Consider the following 12,981-nt stretch of genomic DNA (forward strand, 5'->3'; position numbering starts at 1 on the left):
GTTGACTGGTGGCTGATGAGAGTCGGCATGACTCCTGTTGCCCATATGGGAAACCCATCTGCCCTCTCCTCCGAGCCAGGATAGACTTGTGCTGGACGTTGGAAAAGCAAACGTCTTTTTACCTCGTGATACTAACCTGATAGACCGTGTCTGAGTGTGGAAGGTAAACAGGCTGCAGTACACCTGGGCAACAGAAGGGGACAGTACACTCGGCCAAAATTAGACTTTCTCAAGCTGAGAGTGTGACATTGGAGTGTGTTGTTGTTGTTGTTGTTGTATATAAGTGTGTTATAGCATCATAGAGAAAACACCAGACCTTTGTTATTATGGTTCAGTTTCCTGCTCACTCCTCCATCACCGCAGGTCTGTCTTTATGCTGATTGGACAGATTTAGAAACAGTCACGGACCTCCGTCAGGACATGTTTTGAAGAGCAGCAGCACAGTGGGAGATTCAGGGAAGTCTTCACCTCAAAGTGGTCCCCAAGCTGAGGTTGGGTTGGGTCAGGAAGGACATGCTCTCTGCTGACCCCTGTTGGTGGCACCAGCCAAAATCAATGTTTTTATGCACAACACTGTCTTTAATCTTCTGTCATGAACCCTGACCTCTTTAGGTCACGCCACAGTCTTTCTGTCGGTCCTGAAAGTAGATTTTTGTGGGTCCGTCAACAACACACACGTGGACTTCCTGGAGTAGCTTCTTCAGCAGTCTCAAAGGTTTAAACATCGTCTTCTCTCTTCATCCTCCCAAAACATCTCCATCATCAAATTTCAATCTGGTTTTTCAAAGACCAGTTATTTCTGGTTTGGGTTTTTTGCCATTATGCTTTCACAAACAGTGGCGCCCCCAATGGTCACCCTCAGCTGAGCTGCTGAGAGAGAGAGAGAGAGAGAGAAGGAGAGAGAGAAGGATGGAATAGGTTATAATAAAAAGGACCGTTTCAGTCTGACACCCTCAGATTTACTGGCTACCCCTGTGGGGGCAATTAGTGAAAATTGCACTGGTGAAGTTGGCCAAAATGAAAAATTGGAATTTTTAATATCTCAAATATTGTCTTCAAATTTAGTAACAGATGGATTTTTGTCAAAGATGTTGATCAAATATTGGCAGACCTCAGATCCTGGTCTGACCAGAACGACCAGGTGTTCTGTGTAGAACTGGCCTCAGTTATTGGGGGTTGGGGGTTGTAGGGTTATTGGGGGGGGGGTGTTAATGTGTGAAGAGTGGCAGGTTGTGGGGTGGGGGTGGAATGCAAGTGCCAGAGGCATTTTTTTTTCTTTTTTCTCTACAAGCTGTAAACATATGTGTCTATGTGTGTGTATAAAGTGAGGGGGCGGGGGTCTCCCTGTGGACTGGACCAATTTGGTGTTTCTGTGAAGAGTCCAGTTCATGCACACACACACACACACACACCCACGCAGAGACGGGGCAGAAATAAAAATGTGTGTTACCCCTCGCTGCTTTACATTCATGAGCCAGCGGCCTGTGTTTGAGGTACCGTCTCCATGGCAACCCTGGCCCCGCCCCCTTTCCTTTGTATCACGACATATGAAAGCCATCTGTCGATAGATGTGTGATCGCCATCCCTGCGCACACACACACACACACACACTCTCTCGTACAGGCCGTGTGAGGTGTGTGTCCGTGAGAGAGGAACAATAACAGGCATCGGCATTTCCTTTAATTACCCTCTTATTAATCATCATTAATCATTAATAACCCTGGTTCAGACTTAACACACTTCATGCTGGCAGCTCGTTAATCATGTGCCGGTTCAATTCCCACAGAATCAGGAACGAGAGCAGAGAATTGAATGTGTAAACCAAGGCTTTAATACATTTACTTCATTATTAAAGAACATATTTAAACTCAAGGGCCCCGCCCCCCACTTTGGGAACCGCAGCTGTAACTGACTGTAGTAATGGGAGGGGGTGGATTTAGGGTTGGGGGTCCTGGAGATCGACGCGTCAGGTTTGGATCTGCTGGTGGAAGGATACAAATCAATGTTTTCATGAAGGAATTACAGAAAGATTTGTAATGTATCCGGGAAACCAGCGGCTCTTTGGCTATTGATTTGAAAACACTGTGTCTTTTACACTGCGGTCGTGTGCACACGTCGTCAGTGAGAGCATCCTGGAGCCGACTCCTCCAGTTTGTAATTCAGTTTGTTGAGGCCTTGTTCTCTGGATTCGTTTCCTGGCCTGTGACCTGGTTGGAGGATGTAGTAGAGACAAAATATATATTTATATTATATATTATGTTTATAGTTTTTGTTGCGGTGGATGTTTGTTGATCCCTTTTTTTATTTTGTTGCTATAATCTTAATCTGCGTACGGACTTCAGGGTGGATTTTTTGGGCGTGTCATTGGAACGAGCTCGCTGACTCGGCGGTTTTATTGACAGTACGAGAGGCTGGAAAAAGGATGAATCTGAATACTGAGGAAATTATACACCATTATAAACCAGGGATTTAAAGTCATTTTATATTTTGTTTTATTTTCCAATAGAAAAACAAACTCGTTTGAATCACATCATGACAGAATCACAGACAAACATTGTTCAGTGCTGTTTAGGAAAAAACACAAAGAAGGCAACGACCAACTCCTCACTCGTCACTTTTGGCTCGACCAATGACACAGTGGACATGAACAACTTCACTTCACACAGACAGTGGCGGAGACTTCATCGTACAAATATATCAAGTCATTTCTCGTAGTTGTTGTTTTTACACGTTTCACCACAACCTGCTGGAGGAACCGCTTCTTCAGATTTTTATTTTTCTTCATTATATTGATATATATATAAAAATGAGTATCTGCACCTGTACATTTAAAATAAAAACACTTAGTGCCATGATCATCACACACCCTAACAAATAAATCCTGTGAGAGCAAAGTACACAACAACGGTGAACAAAGGCATAGAGACTGATACGGTTTGTACTCAATTAGTGCATTAATAAAAACAGTAAAAGCTGCTCCACAAATGGAAGAGTTAAAAATAAAGCAACTAGACTTAAAAGTAACAGGATTCTACAGAATAAAAAAAGTGAGTTAGTATCTATTACTATAAAGATTGATGCTGACAGTTCGGTCAGTAGTGGTACTGTAACAATAAAATAAAACAATAAAATGTTTCATCTGTAGTTTGGCAATTTACATTTTTAACCATCAGGAACAAAGTGAACTGACACTGACACTTATTTCCATTTGTTTAAGATACATTTCTAAAATACAAGCAGTCAGTGAAAAACATGTTTTTTTTTTCATTTTTCTGATACATAAAAAGTCAAGTAAACCGTTTCCACTTTTAGAACGTAACTACATTTCCTGAATGTGGTTCATCTGAGACTTGGAATAAAATGTTCATATAAAGACATATTAACAGTATAATATTTGCTTTTGCTTGTAAACACAGAGCTGGGCAGAGAAAAAGGTGAAAAGTATGGTGTAGTTAAGTGTCTTTAGTGTTAGTGTTTCGCTGGTGATTTTCCTTCTTAATCTTAATCTTAATCCAGTGATGCTAACCCCAGTGGTTTTGTTCATTTCTGTTAATGTTTCCTTCATAAAAGACCTCCAGTTGACATGAGACTGACTTTAACATTCAACCAGTGGTGATTTATCAACCTGGACTGAGTGAAGCCGTAACACTGTCAGTCTCAATCTCAAACTCAACCTGCCGAGATTGTTAATCCCCATGCGTCAGCACCGGAATGTCAATCTCTATGCCGGACATACGTGAACGGGTGGACTGGCGGTGGCCCATGTAGCTGGAGGCGTAGCCCTGAGAAGGAGCATATACTTGGGAAGCCGCATAGCCCTGCGATGGTGCGTAGCCCTGCGATGGTGCGTAGCCCTGCGAGCATAGCCCTGCGATGGTGCGTAGCCCTGGGAGGGAGCGTAGCTGTAGGCCTGGGTCCTCCCCACCTCTGACCCGTACCCATCAGGAGCAGAAATCTGAGACACGTACACCTGCGGTGGTGCAGGGGCAACCACACTCTGTGCATAGCCCTGTGGCACCAGAAAAGGCTGGTTGTCAATGACGGTTGGAGGGAGGGCCTGCGGTGGCAAAGGCTGAGGGGCGTAGACCGGGGAGGGGGGGTATCCGTTGGCAGTTAAAGGCTGAGTGGAGGGAGAGTTCGACATGGTGGACACTGGCAACCAGAACGGTGAAGGCAACTTCTTACACATGCAGTACCACATGAACATCATGAGCGAGGCCAGTATCAATCCACCGGAGCAGCCAATGGACACGTACACAGCAAATCCGTCTGAGAAAATGACTTCATACTTGTTGTTCAGCTCCTGAGTCTGGAATATAAACCACACTGAGGGCGCAAGAGCGATGGCTCCACCCAGGAACAAGAACATGGCAGCCACCAGATGGCAGCCTGCACTGTTCACTAGGAATCTGGTCGTTTTAATATCTGGTTCAGGTTTGTCTGAGCAGCAGCAGGTCTTACACATCCCCACCATACACAGGAGCAAAGACAGGGTGGCAAACATGAGCCCCGCGGGCAGACCGAACTGCAGGAGTCGCAGGTCGAGCACGTCCACCTTGGAGTACCACTGGAAAAGACAGAAGATCATTTCTGTAAAGACAGTTTCAGTCAGGTACAGTGAGGGACGGAGACAACCAATGGGATTTCATTACCTCTGAATCATAGATGTAACATCCTGAATATCCATCCTGCTTCACACATTTGGTCCACAGACCGTCGTACACACTGATGTTCCTGCTGTTACGATTAAAGGTGATCAGTCTGGTCACACGCCACTGTGGGATGACAGTTGCCACGGCCAGCCCTCCCACTGACACACAGGCAAAGATGAAGGCAAACATGTTGGTGGCGTGAATGTCCCGGCACGTCATGGTCACTGGTGCTGACAGGAAACAAGGCCACGAGAAAGTTCCTGTTGAAAAGTTCCTGAGGAAGTAAAGGGGGAAAAAACAGCTGGTCGGTGGACAGTCATTCAGCCTGATTATTATTCATTTATTTAACTCTCCTCCAGGAATTGAACCAAACATCATTTCACGGGTTTTATTGAATGGCCCCTTTACTACTGGAGTAAGCTAACTGTGCCAGATTCTGACCTAACTTCGAGTGTAGCCTCCCTCTACTCCCATCCACCACGGAGAGGTTGACCTAATATTTGCTGTCGCATAGAAACAATGCTTTCATTTCATTGGCAAACAAAGTGAGAATGAGTTGATGGCGGAGGTTGAGGAGTGAGCCTTAGTGTCCACAGATACTGCAGTGCATCACATAGGCTGTGCAGCCACACAATAAACAATTGTGTTACACACTTGAGCTTTCTTTAATGTGTCAGCGGGGAAAGATTTACAACGATGACTCGCCGTGGCTCTTACAGCTTATCAGAAGGAAACACAACCACGCCTTTGGTTTAGTCTAAAGGAGTACTTTAACAAATGACACCAACACAAATATGTGCCTGCTATTTAATTCTATCTTCATACATAAGTATGTGAGTCAATTTCTTACTGGCAGGATCCTGTATCATGTTTCATATGATTGTTAATTATAGGTCCCATCAAGCTTTCAGGGGTCTTTTAATGTGAAAAATTATTTGACAAAAGGAGGGGAAATATTTTTACACAATGTATAAAAAAATTAAGAATGTCAAAATGTCAAAGCATTTCTTTGTAATTGGTCCTATTTTAATGTTAGACTTCGTTTTATTTTGTTTTGTTTTGTTTTTTTGAAGTAGTTCCGCTCTTACTACAATTAACATCATAACTGTATTATTACGTGATTAACTCTGGTCTCTGGTCCAGGGTTGGTGGGCAACTCTGGTCCACACAAAATAACCGTTGTAACAGAAAAAAAATACTATACCACATGTAATGACAGGTTAATTAAACGTATAATTACGTCTGTGATTTTACGTGAACATTAGCCAGACAGGCTAACGTTTTTACAATAAACTGCAGAGTCGAAAACCTGAATCATGATCTACACCATGAACGTAGTCATTAGTCGCAACACTAAATCCACTTTTTGAATCGTTTCATTGTAAAAGAAAACTCTTAAAATCCTAAAGTACCACGTAGTTCTTTCTTTTGACCAGCCTGCTAAGCTATCGGCTAGCCTAAAAGTTAGCGACGTAGCAACCTGTTGTGTACAGAATGAAAACCGGAGTTAAAAACGCAGTAAGTTCCCCTAACATGGACACTTCTTTGTACTTACAGTAGTTCCCGGGTTTTCACAGTATAGACCGTGACATTTTGTGTTTGTCCTTTTGAGCCAGAGGCACCACAACAGCCGAGGCGTTTCTACTCTGAAGTACAGTCAAAGAAGACAGTAAACAAGACCAGGCTGCGCAAAGGCAGCATTGTTTCCCCCGAGCGCTGTCTCGCAGGTGGATTTTTTCACCCTCAGTGGGCGTCCTAATGTAAACATAAACCGTTATGTAACCGTCGTGCAAATAATAATAAAATAATAATAATAATAAAAATTAAAAAAAGTTAACATATTAAAGTGGTTAAATAATGGCTTCTGGTAAAATAATCTCACATATTTTCATACTGGATAAGGAAATTAAAAAAAAAGAAAATGCTCAATAATGTTGTAATTCTTTATTTGGATTAACACTGAATGCCGCTTTATAGATTTACTTGCCTGTTTTTTCAGATACACTGTAATTATGTCTCTTTCGTTAGAGGCAGGCAGAGCACACTGACATAGTGGTAGACACAGTGCTCTTGCCTCAAGGCAAAGAGGTCACTGGTTTGCGTCATGTATTTGTCGATGGCCTTTTGTCAGTGAACCCGTGTACAGCTTGGTTTTGCTGATTATCCTGATTTCTGTTCTGTTGTTGTGTCTTTCAGGAGGATGTCCGTATTCACATGGTATATAAATCTGCAGGCGAGGAAGGATTCAAAGCATTTCTACATGGTACGGTGATTTTAAAAAAAATATTATTATAATGCAATGTTATTAAGGTTAGACATGTTTTTGGAGTTCGTATTTAATAACCCCAGGCATGAAATAACATTCATTATTCATTTGAAGTGATAACTATTTTTTAGAGAACCTACCAGAGCCTCCTTTTCCCAGTCCTCCATTTCCCGGGTCAAAGGTCGTTCACAGGAGGCAAAAGAGACAGGTTTGTCCTCTTTACTGGACCATTGCCACTGTTTCTACATTTGTCAATACAATTTAAAATTGTGATCACTTTTGTTTTAATGACTCCACTGCTCTTGTTCTGGACTATTATGCTAATTTACATCGTTAGAATAGAAATAAGAACAGAGATGAAGACAGGGATGAAGAGGAGTGATGTTTGCTGACTCTCCTCCCACACACCCAGCTCTCCCCCCTCTCTCTCTCTCTTTCTCTCTCCTCCTTTCCTTCTTCTTTTACATGAAATATTTATCTTCTGAGTAGAAGCTGCTCTCAAGGAGTTTTTTTTTCCCCAATATTTTTTTCTTCTTTTACATGAAATATTTATCTTATGAGTAGAAGCTGTTCTCAGTCCAAGCTCCCAGGAGTTTTTTTTTCCCCAATATTTTCTCAGCACTGTTGACGTGTTTGTGTTTGTCTACTTTCCTCCCAGGTCCCACACCTGTCCCACAGTGTCGAGGATGAGACAAAATACATCGAGTTGATGGTGATCAATGACCATTTAATGGTACGTTTTAAAACCACCGAGTTGTAAAGTACGGATGATCAGTACAGTAGAGTGTACACATCCTCTGTGTACTCTGTTTAATCATGTTAGCAGCGTCTGGACGTTTATAGAAATAAATCAATACAGAATTATCTAATGTAACCAATATGGATTGGGATTTTTTTTTTTACCTTTATGTCTTTTCATAAATATATTTCTACGTTGAGAGTTTATCACAGGATTGACAATCAACGTCTTCAGTCACTCTAGTCTACACTGTGTGTAAAGCACAAAACGTATTGAGTCGGATCTATAATACTTTGTTCTATACACAACAGTTGTGACTTTTAAGGTAAATCAAAACTTTTCCGAAATGAATTTGTTTGAGATTATGGACCACTCTAATAACTGTTTCTCTCTCTCTGTCTCTCTCTGTCTCTCTCTCTCCCTCCAGTACAAGAAGCATCGGCTTTCTGTGGGGCACACAAATAACTATGCTAAGTCGGTGGTCAATATGGCTGACTTGGTAAGAATTCTATTGATCCACTTCTTGGAAAGCTTGCCACAAGCACTCCCCTGTATTGAGGCTGAACACCCACTGCACTGATTTCTCATTTAACCAACCTCAGTGGCTCCATTTAAAACCTCTCCCACGGTGGCGAGTGTTTCAGCCGCTGTGACATTCCAACAGTAACCAGGCGCATTTTCTTTAATGACTCAGTTTGTGGCCACATCATGTAGAGCTGCATTATTGAAATCCGACCTGCCCGAAGGGTCACGTCTGTAAACTGATCATCTGCAGGAAGGTCGGACTTTTTGTTGTGCCCTTGAAGATGATCGTGTGACGCAGGCTCCGTTTGGGAAGTCCACATTGATTTTCATGTACAAATAGAGCTGTCCTTTCATTCAGACTGTGCCACCATGTAACAGTGGAAATACCAGATTTATAATATATTTATTATTCAGGGGGAAAAACTTATTATTAGATTTTACTGCACTATAACATATTATACATGTAATTTACTGCCCAGAAATATTGTCACAAAACAAATTAATTATGGAGGGGAAAAAAAACTCCCTTTTAATTTACTTTGACTTTTAACTTAACTAAGCTACAGACATATTTTTTGCCATGTGGTGCAAGCTTTTATGAAAAAAAAACAACAACAACGTAATTTTCCTACAAATTAAACCAGTGTCAGCCAAAATGTAACCACAAAAAATGCGAGTTCTTAAATAAAATACGTGAGCAGTGAGCTAGCTTTGTGTTAGCTAAAAGAAGATAAAAAGTTAGCTAAAAGGCTAAAGCTTACTCAAGATGATTATTATTTATAATTTAAAGACAACCAAAAAATAAGTAAAATAAAAAAAAGTTTAAAAAGTTACTCTAAAATGTCTAAAATATTCAGAAAAAAGTTGGACACAAGTAGCTAAACGTTAACATGTGTTACTAGCATATCTGCTGCTAACACAAATTATTATTATTATTATGTTAACTGTGTTTTAACAACTATTTTCATTGAATGGGAACAGGAGTTTCATGGCCCTAATTAATGAGATAAATAGACCAACTTTTCTGGTGGAATTTCGTCCACGTTTTCTCCCTCAGTGTTTGTTTGGACTTGGAGCTGATCAAGGTTGGAAACAAACATTTGTGTTTGACAGCCGGTCTGTCCCTGCTCTGTCCTTCAGACAGCCTGTAATGTGCTGCTGTCTGGTGGCACGACTGTATTAATCACAGTGACAGGTGCTGCCAATGCTCCGCTGCAGACGATGATGAGGATGAATGTGATTTATGTCAAGGTGTTCCACCAACGCATACATTTTTAACACGTTTTTCAAATGAGTTTTTCACGTCTTTTATTTCCAAAGAAACCGTTCAAGCACAAGTTGTTTTTTGTTTTTTTTTCATTTCCTTGCCCAGATCTTCAAGGAACAGCTAAATACCCGCATTGTACTGGTCGCTATGGAAACCTGGTCTGCTGACAACAAGTTCAACATTGACGACGACCCCATGGTGACCCTGAAGGAGTTCATGAAGTACCGCAAAGACTTCATAAAGGAGAAATGTGACTCTGTTCACCTCTTCTCGTGAGTGTGAAGATCAGAGACGATGTTCGGTGTTTGTCGCTTTTGTGTTGGGTTCATTTGTTGAATAAAAATGTTTCCATTTTATCAGAGGAAATCGCTTCCACAGCAGCTGGGGCGGAGCTTCCTACATGGGAGGAGTTTGTTCCTTGTCTAAAGGAGGTGGAGTCAACGAGGTAACACGAATGGAATATATTCTCCAAAGTGTGTTGTTAATTTGTTTTTGGTTTTTTTCTAAGAAATTCAATTTATGATTTATAATAATTATCTTCTAATGTAAATATTCACCAAAATGTGTCCCTGCTGATGCCTGATGTCTCCCCCTAATGGCTAAAGATGTTAGAAATGCATTGTGTTTGTGATTTTGTTTTGATTTACATGAAAATGCATTTGAAAAATGTGTATTTTAAATAATCTTAAAATGGGTAGAACAGTGTGACAGGGTGGTCGGTGTCTTGTTGTAGGTAAATCAGCAGAACAAGACCTGGTGGAAACTAATAGTCTTCCTGTATGGAATATGTAATCCTGTATGGATTGGCTGCAGCGCCCCCTGTAGACCTAAAATATTTGAAGTATATAAAACAAAATAAACTTTGTTCTTAACTCTTTTTCTCCTGTCTCTCATCAGTATGGTAAAACAGATGAGATGGCCATCACTCTGGCCCAGTCACTTGGACAGAACGTTGGCATCTTCTCAGACAAGAAGAGAATCCTCAACGGTACATGATTAAAACTAAAACGTGTTTTTTGTTGTTTCATTTATGAAGCTTACAAAACAGTATCCACCTCATCTTCACTGCTGTTTGTTTCTTTCTCCTAGGTGAATGCAAGTGTGACGATCAGTGGTCAGGCTGTATCATGGATGATGTTGGGTAAGTTACGTTTAACAAATTATTTTCTTATTGTCAAGTTGTACAAGATATTCAAAAAATAAAATGTTACAAATCTGTTATTTATAGTTATAGTATGTTATATTACGATCATTTTTCCTAATACACTGATTTATAATTTATAATTTATCTTCAAGCGTAAAAATTCTAGTTAAAGAATTCATTCACAGCTGGGTTATTACCAAAACCAACCACAAGGTGGAAGCATGTGTCTATTTTTGAATAACATCCGCTTTGCTGTGATCGTATCAATCTTTTTCAGAAGTGTATGACGTATTCTATCGATTTTAAATCAGCCTTTTTTTGTTTTTATGTTTAATTTTAGGTTCGCTGTGTTTAATAATAACAACGTCTATACAATTTGATGAAAATATGTTTACTTTCAATCATACATGGGCTAATTTAACCAGACTTAACATTTTGCTACGCTTGGCTAATTTCCTGGCTAACATGTCTAATACAGTGTGCACAGTGTTAGACATCATGCTGAATTAGCAATTAAACGTTGTCTCCCACGATACTAACTAACTAATTAACTAGTTCTACTTTATTTTTTAAACAAAATAAAGTTCATACATACGTATATAAACACAGTGGCTGCTTTGCACTGACACAGTCATGTCAAGTTCAAGTCTTTAACTTGATATTTTTAAGGCATTTTTGCTCCGAGCCCTGGCTTGGTTTTCTGACACTGGTGTGTATACACGGTGATAACTGGGGTCTAGGGTGGTGGGGGTCAGTGTGGGGTCAGTGTGGGGGTCAGTGTGGGGGTCAGTGTGGGGGTGGTTTTGTCTGTATATGCCCGTCTTCTTAAACACCTCTTCACATTCCCCCTCTATCCCGAATGGGACAGCAGGTGAGCAGAAGCTTGACTAGAACATTGCCTGTGCTGTTCTGAACCAAACGGCTGCCTCTGATTGGTTGTCAGTCACCACAACCTTTCTCATTCCATCTAACAGCACTACTGTGACCTCCAGCTTCTCCTTCCAGTCAGATGATTTGAACAAATACAGTTGGATGTCTGTTTGTTGCACACTGGCTGTATTTGTCAACATCATCTTGTACAGTTCCTTTTTCTACTTTGTGTTAAACCTTTGTTTTTAAGCTAGAAAAAAAAAAAATATATATATAAGTCGTCATGGGTTCTATCCTCCTTCCTCACTTTGCCAGTGGGAACTTTTGATGGGTTTTTCGTGTCCGTGTGTAACCGATTGAAACAGTCTGCAATGTCATTTTCATCACAGGCCAGTCTGTGTCTCCTGTCACGTCAGGACACTGGCCTGACAGTCCCCGTCCTGATCCCTCTGTGCTGGGTCATAACCATAAACCTACTGTGAGGTCATGAGGTCAGCTGACAGAGGACAGGTCACTCTGTGTCCTTCTGTGTCTGTCCTGTGTCAGTGGCTCTGTTTCAAATGAAGTCAATGGTATTTCAGACATCTGTATTCAATGAGCGGCTCTGGTCATGATCACTGACTCCAGTATCTTATTCTCCTCAGAACCTGCATGTGTGATCTGTTGAACCTGATAACCTGATAACTACCATGATCTCTTCTGCACTTTTATACACAGGTTTAAAGAAGTTTGTGTGTAAATTATATCATTTTTATTTTTGTGTGATTAGCCCTGAGTTATGATTAGGGTGTTCGACATTGACGTTTTGCCGATATCCGATATTGTCCAAACACTTAATTTCCAATTCCGATTCCGACCACTGTATGAGTTGCTGCCAGCATTCTCCTTATTGTCCCCTGATTATTAGAATAGATTAATAAAATGAGCTGTAATGCTGCCATCTAGTGACTTTCACTTACATATACAGCCGTTTTTCCCCAAAACTATTTTTAGGGTACACATTGTTTGGTGATTTCCAATTCTGATTCCGACCACTGTATGAGTTGCTGCCAGCGTTATCAAAAATGATAACGATTCTTACATATATTATATAATTATGCTAATATCGGGTCGATAATATCAGGTCAGCTGATATTATTGGACATCCCTTGTTATGATGTCTTGAATCACATTTTAAAGTGAGTCAAAATTTTTCCAAACAGTAGACAGAGTCGTCATACAAGAAATATAAACATGTAGAAATGTGAACATAATGCAGTCAGATGTACGTTCAGTCAACATCCAGTTAAAAACCGTGAAGTATCGACGTACGAGCGATCACGTTTTGCAGTTCGATGTTGTGCAGTGCAGTACAACAAAGTACGACAGATAAAAACGACAACATTCTTTGTCAAGACTCTTACCTAAAGAACCCAACTCCAGCTGTGACTTTAACCCTGACCCCCACCCCCCCACTTCCCCCCAACGCCTCATGAACGTCATGATCATCTCTGTGGCTTTCACTTTGTCTCATCAATG

The 12,981-nt window shown here is 40.9% G+C and overlaps 2 protein-coding genes across 3 annotated transcripts in view; one reads left to right on the plus strand and one right to left on the minus strand.

Moving 5' to 3' along the window:
• adam22 (ADAM metallopeptidase domain 22) overlaps nucleotides 1–12,981 on the plus strand; it is a 60,155-nt gene that overhangs the window by 33,980 nt on the left and 13,194 nt on the right. For both annotated transcript variants that reach the window (XM_008323066.3, XM_025061621.1), the window contains exons 7-14: nucleotides 6,849–6,915; nucleotides 7,050–7,126; nucleotides 7,577–7,651; nucleotides 8,085–8,156; nucleotides 9,555–9,721; nucleotides 9,810–9,894; nucleotides 10,347–10,437; nucleotides 10,539–10,590. In XM_008323066.3, the coding sequence (XP_008321288.1) occupies nucleotides 6,849–6,915; nucleotides 7,050–7,126; nucleotides 7,577–7,651; nucleotides 8,085–8,156; nucleotides 9,555–9,721; nucleotides 9,810–9,894; nucleotides 10,347–10,437; nucleotides 10,539–10,590 (686 nt within the window). The remainder of the gene's footprint in view (nucleotides 1–6,848; nucleotides 6,916–7,049; nucleotides 7,127–7,576; nucleotides 7,652–8,084; nucleotides 8,157–9,554; nucleotides 9,722–9,809; nucleotides 9,895–10,346; nucleotides 10,438–10,538; nucleotides 10,591–12,981) is intronic.
• cldn12 (claudin 12) lies at nucleotides 2,476–6,385 on the minus strand. The gene is given in 4 exon segments (XM_008323064.3): nucleotides 2,476–3,860; nucleotides 3,863–4,567; nucleotides 4,653–4,926; nucleotides 6,208–6,385. Coding segments are annotated over 3 exon segments (1,098 nt in total). The 5' UTR covers nucleotides 4,872–4,926; nucleotides 6,208–6,385; the 3' UTR covers nucleotides 2,476–3,686.

Source organism: Cynoglossus semilaevis, chromosome 13, assembly GCF_000523025.1.
Source record: "Cynoglossus semilaevis isolate Cse_v1.0 chromosome 13, Cse_v1.0, whole genome shotgun sequence".
NCBI lineage: Eukaryota > Metazoa > Chordata > Actinopteri > Pleuronectiformes > Cynoglossidae > Cynoglossus > Cynoglossus semilaevis.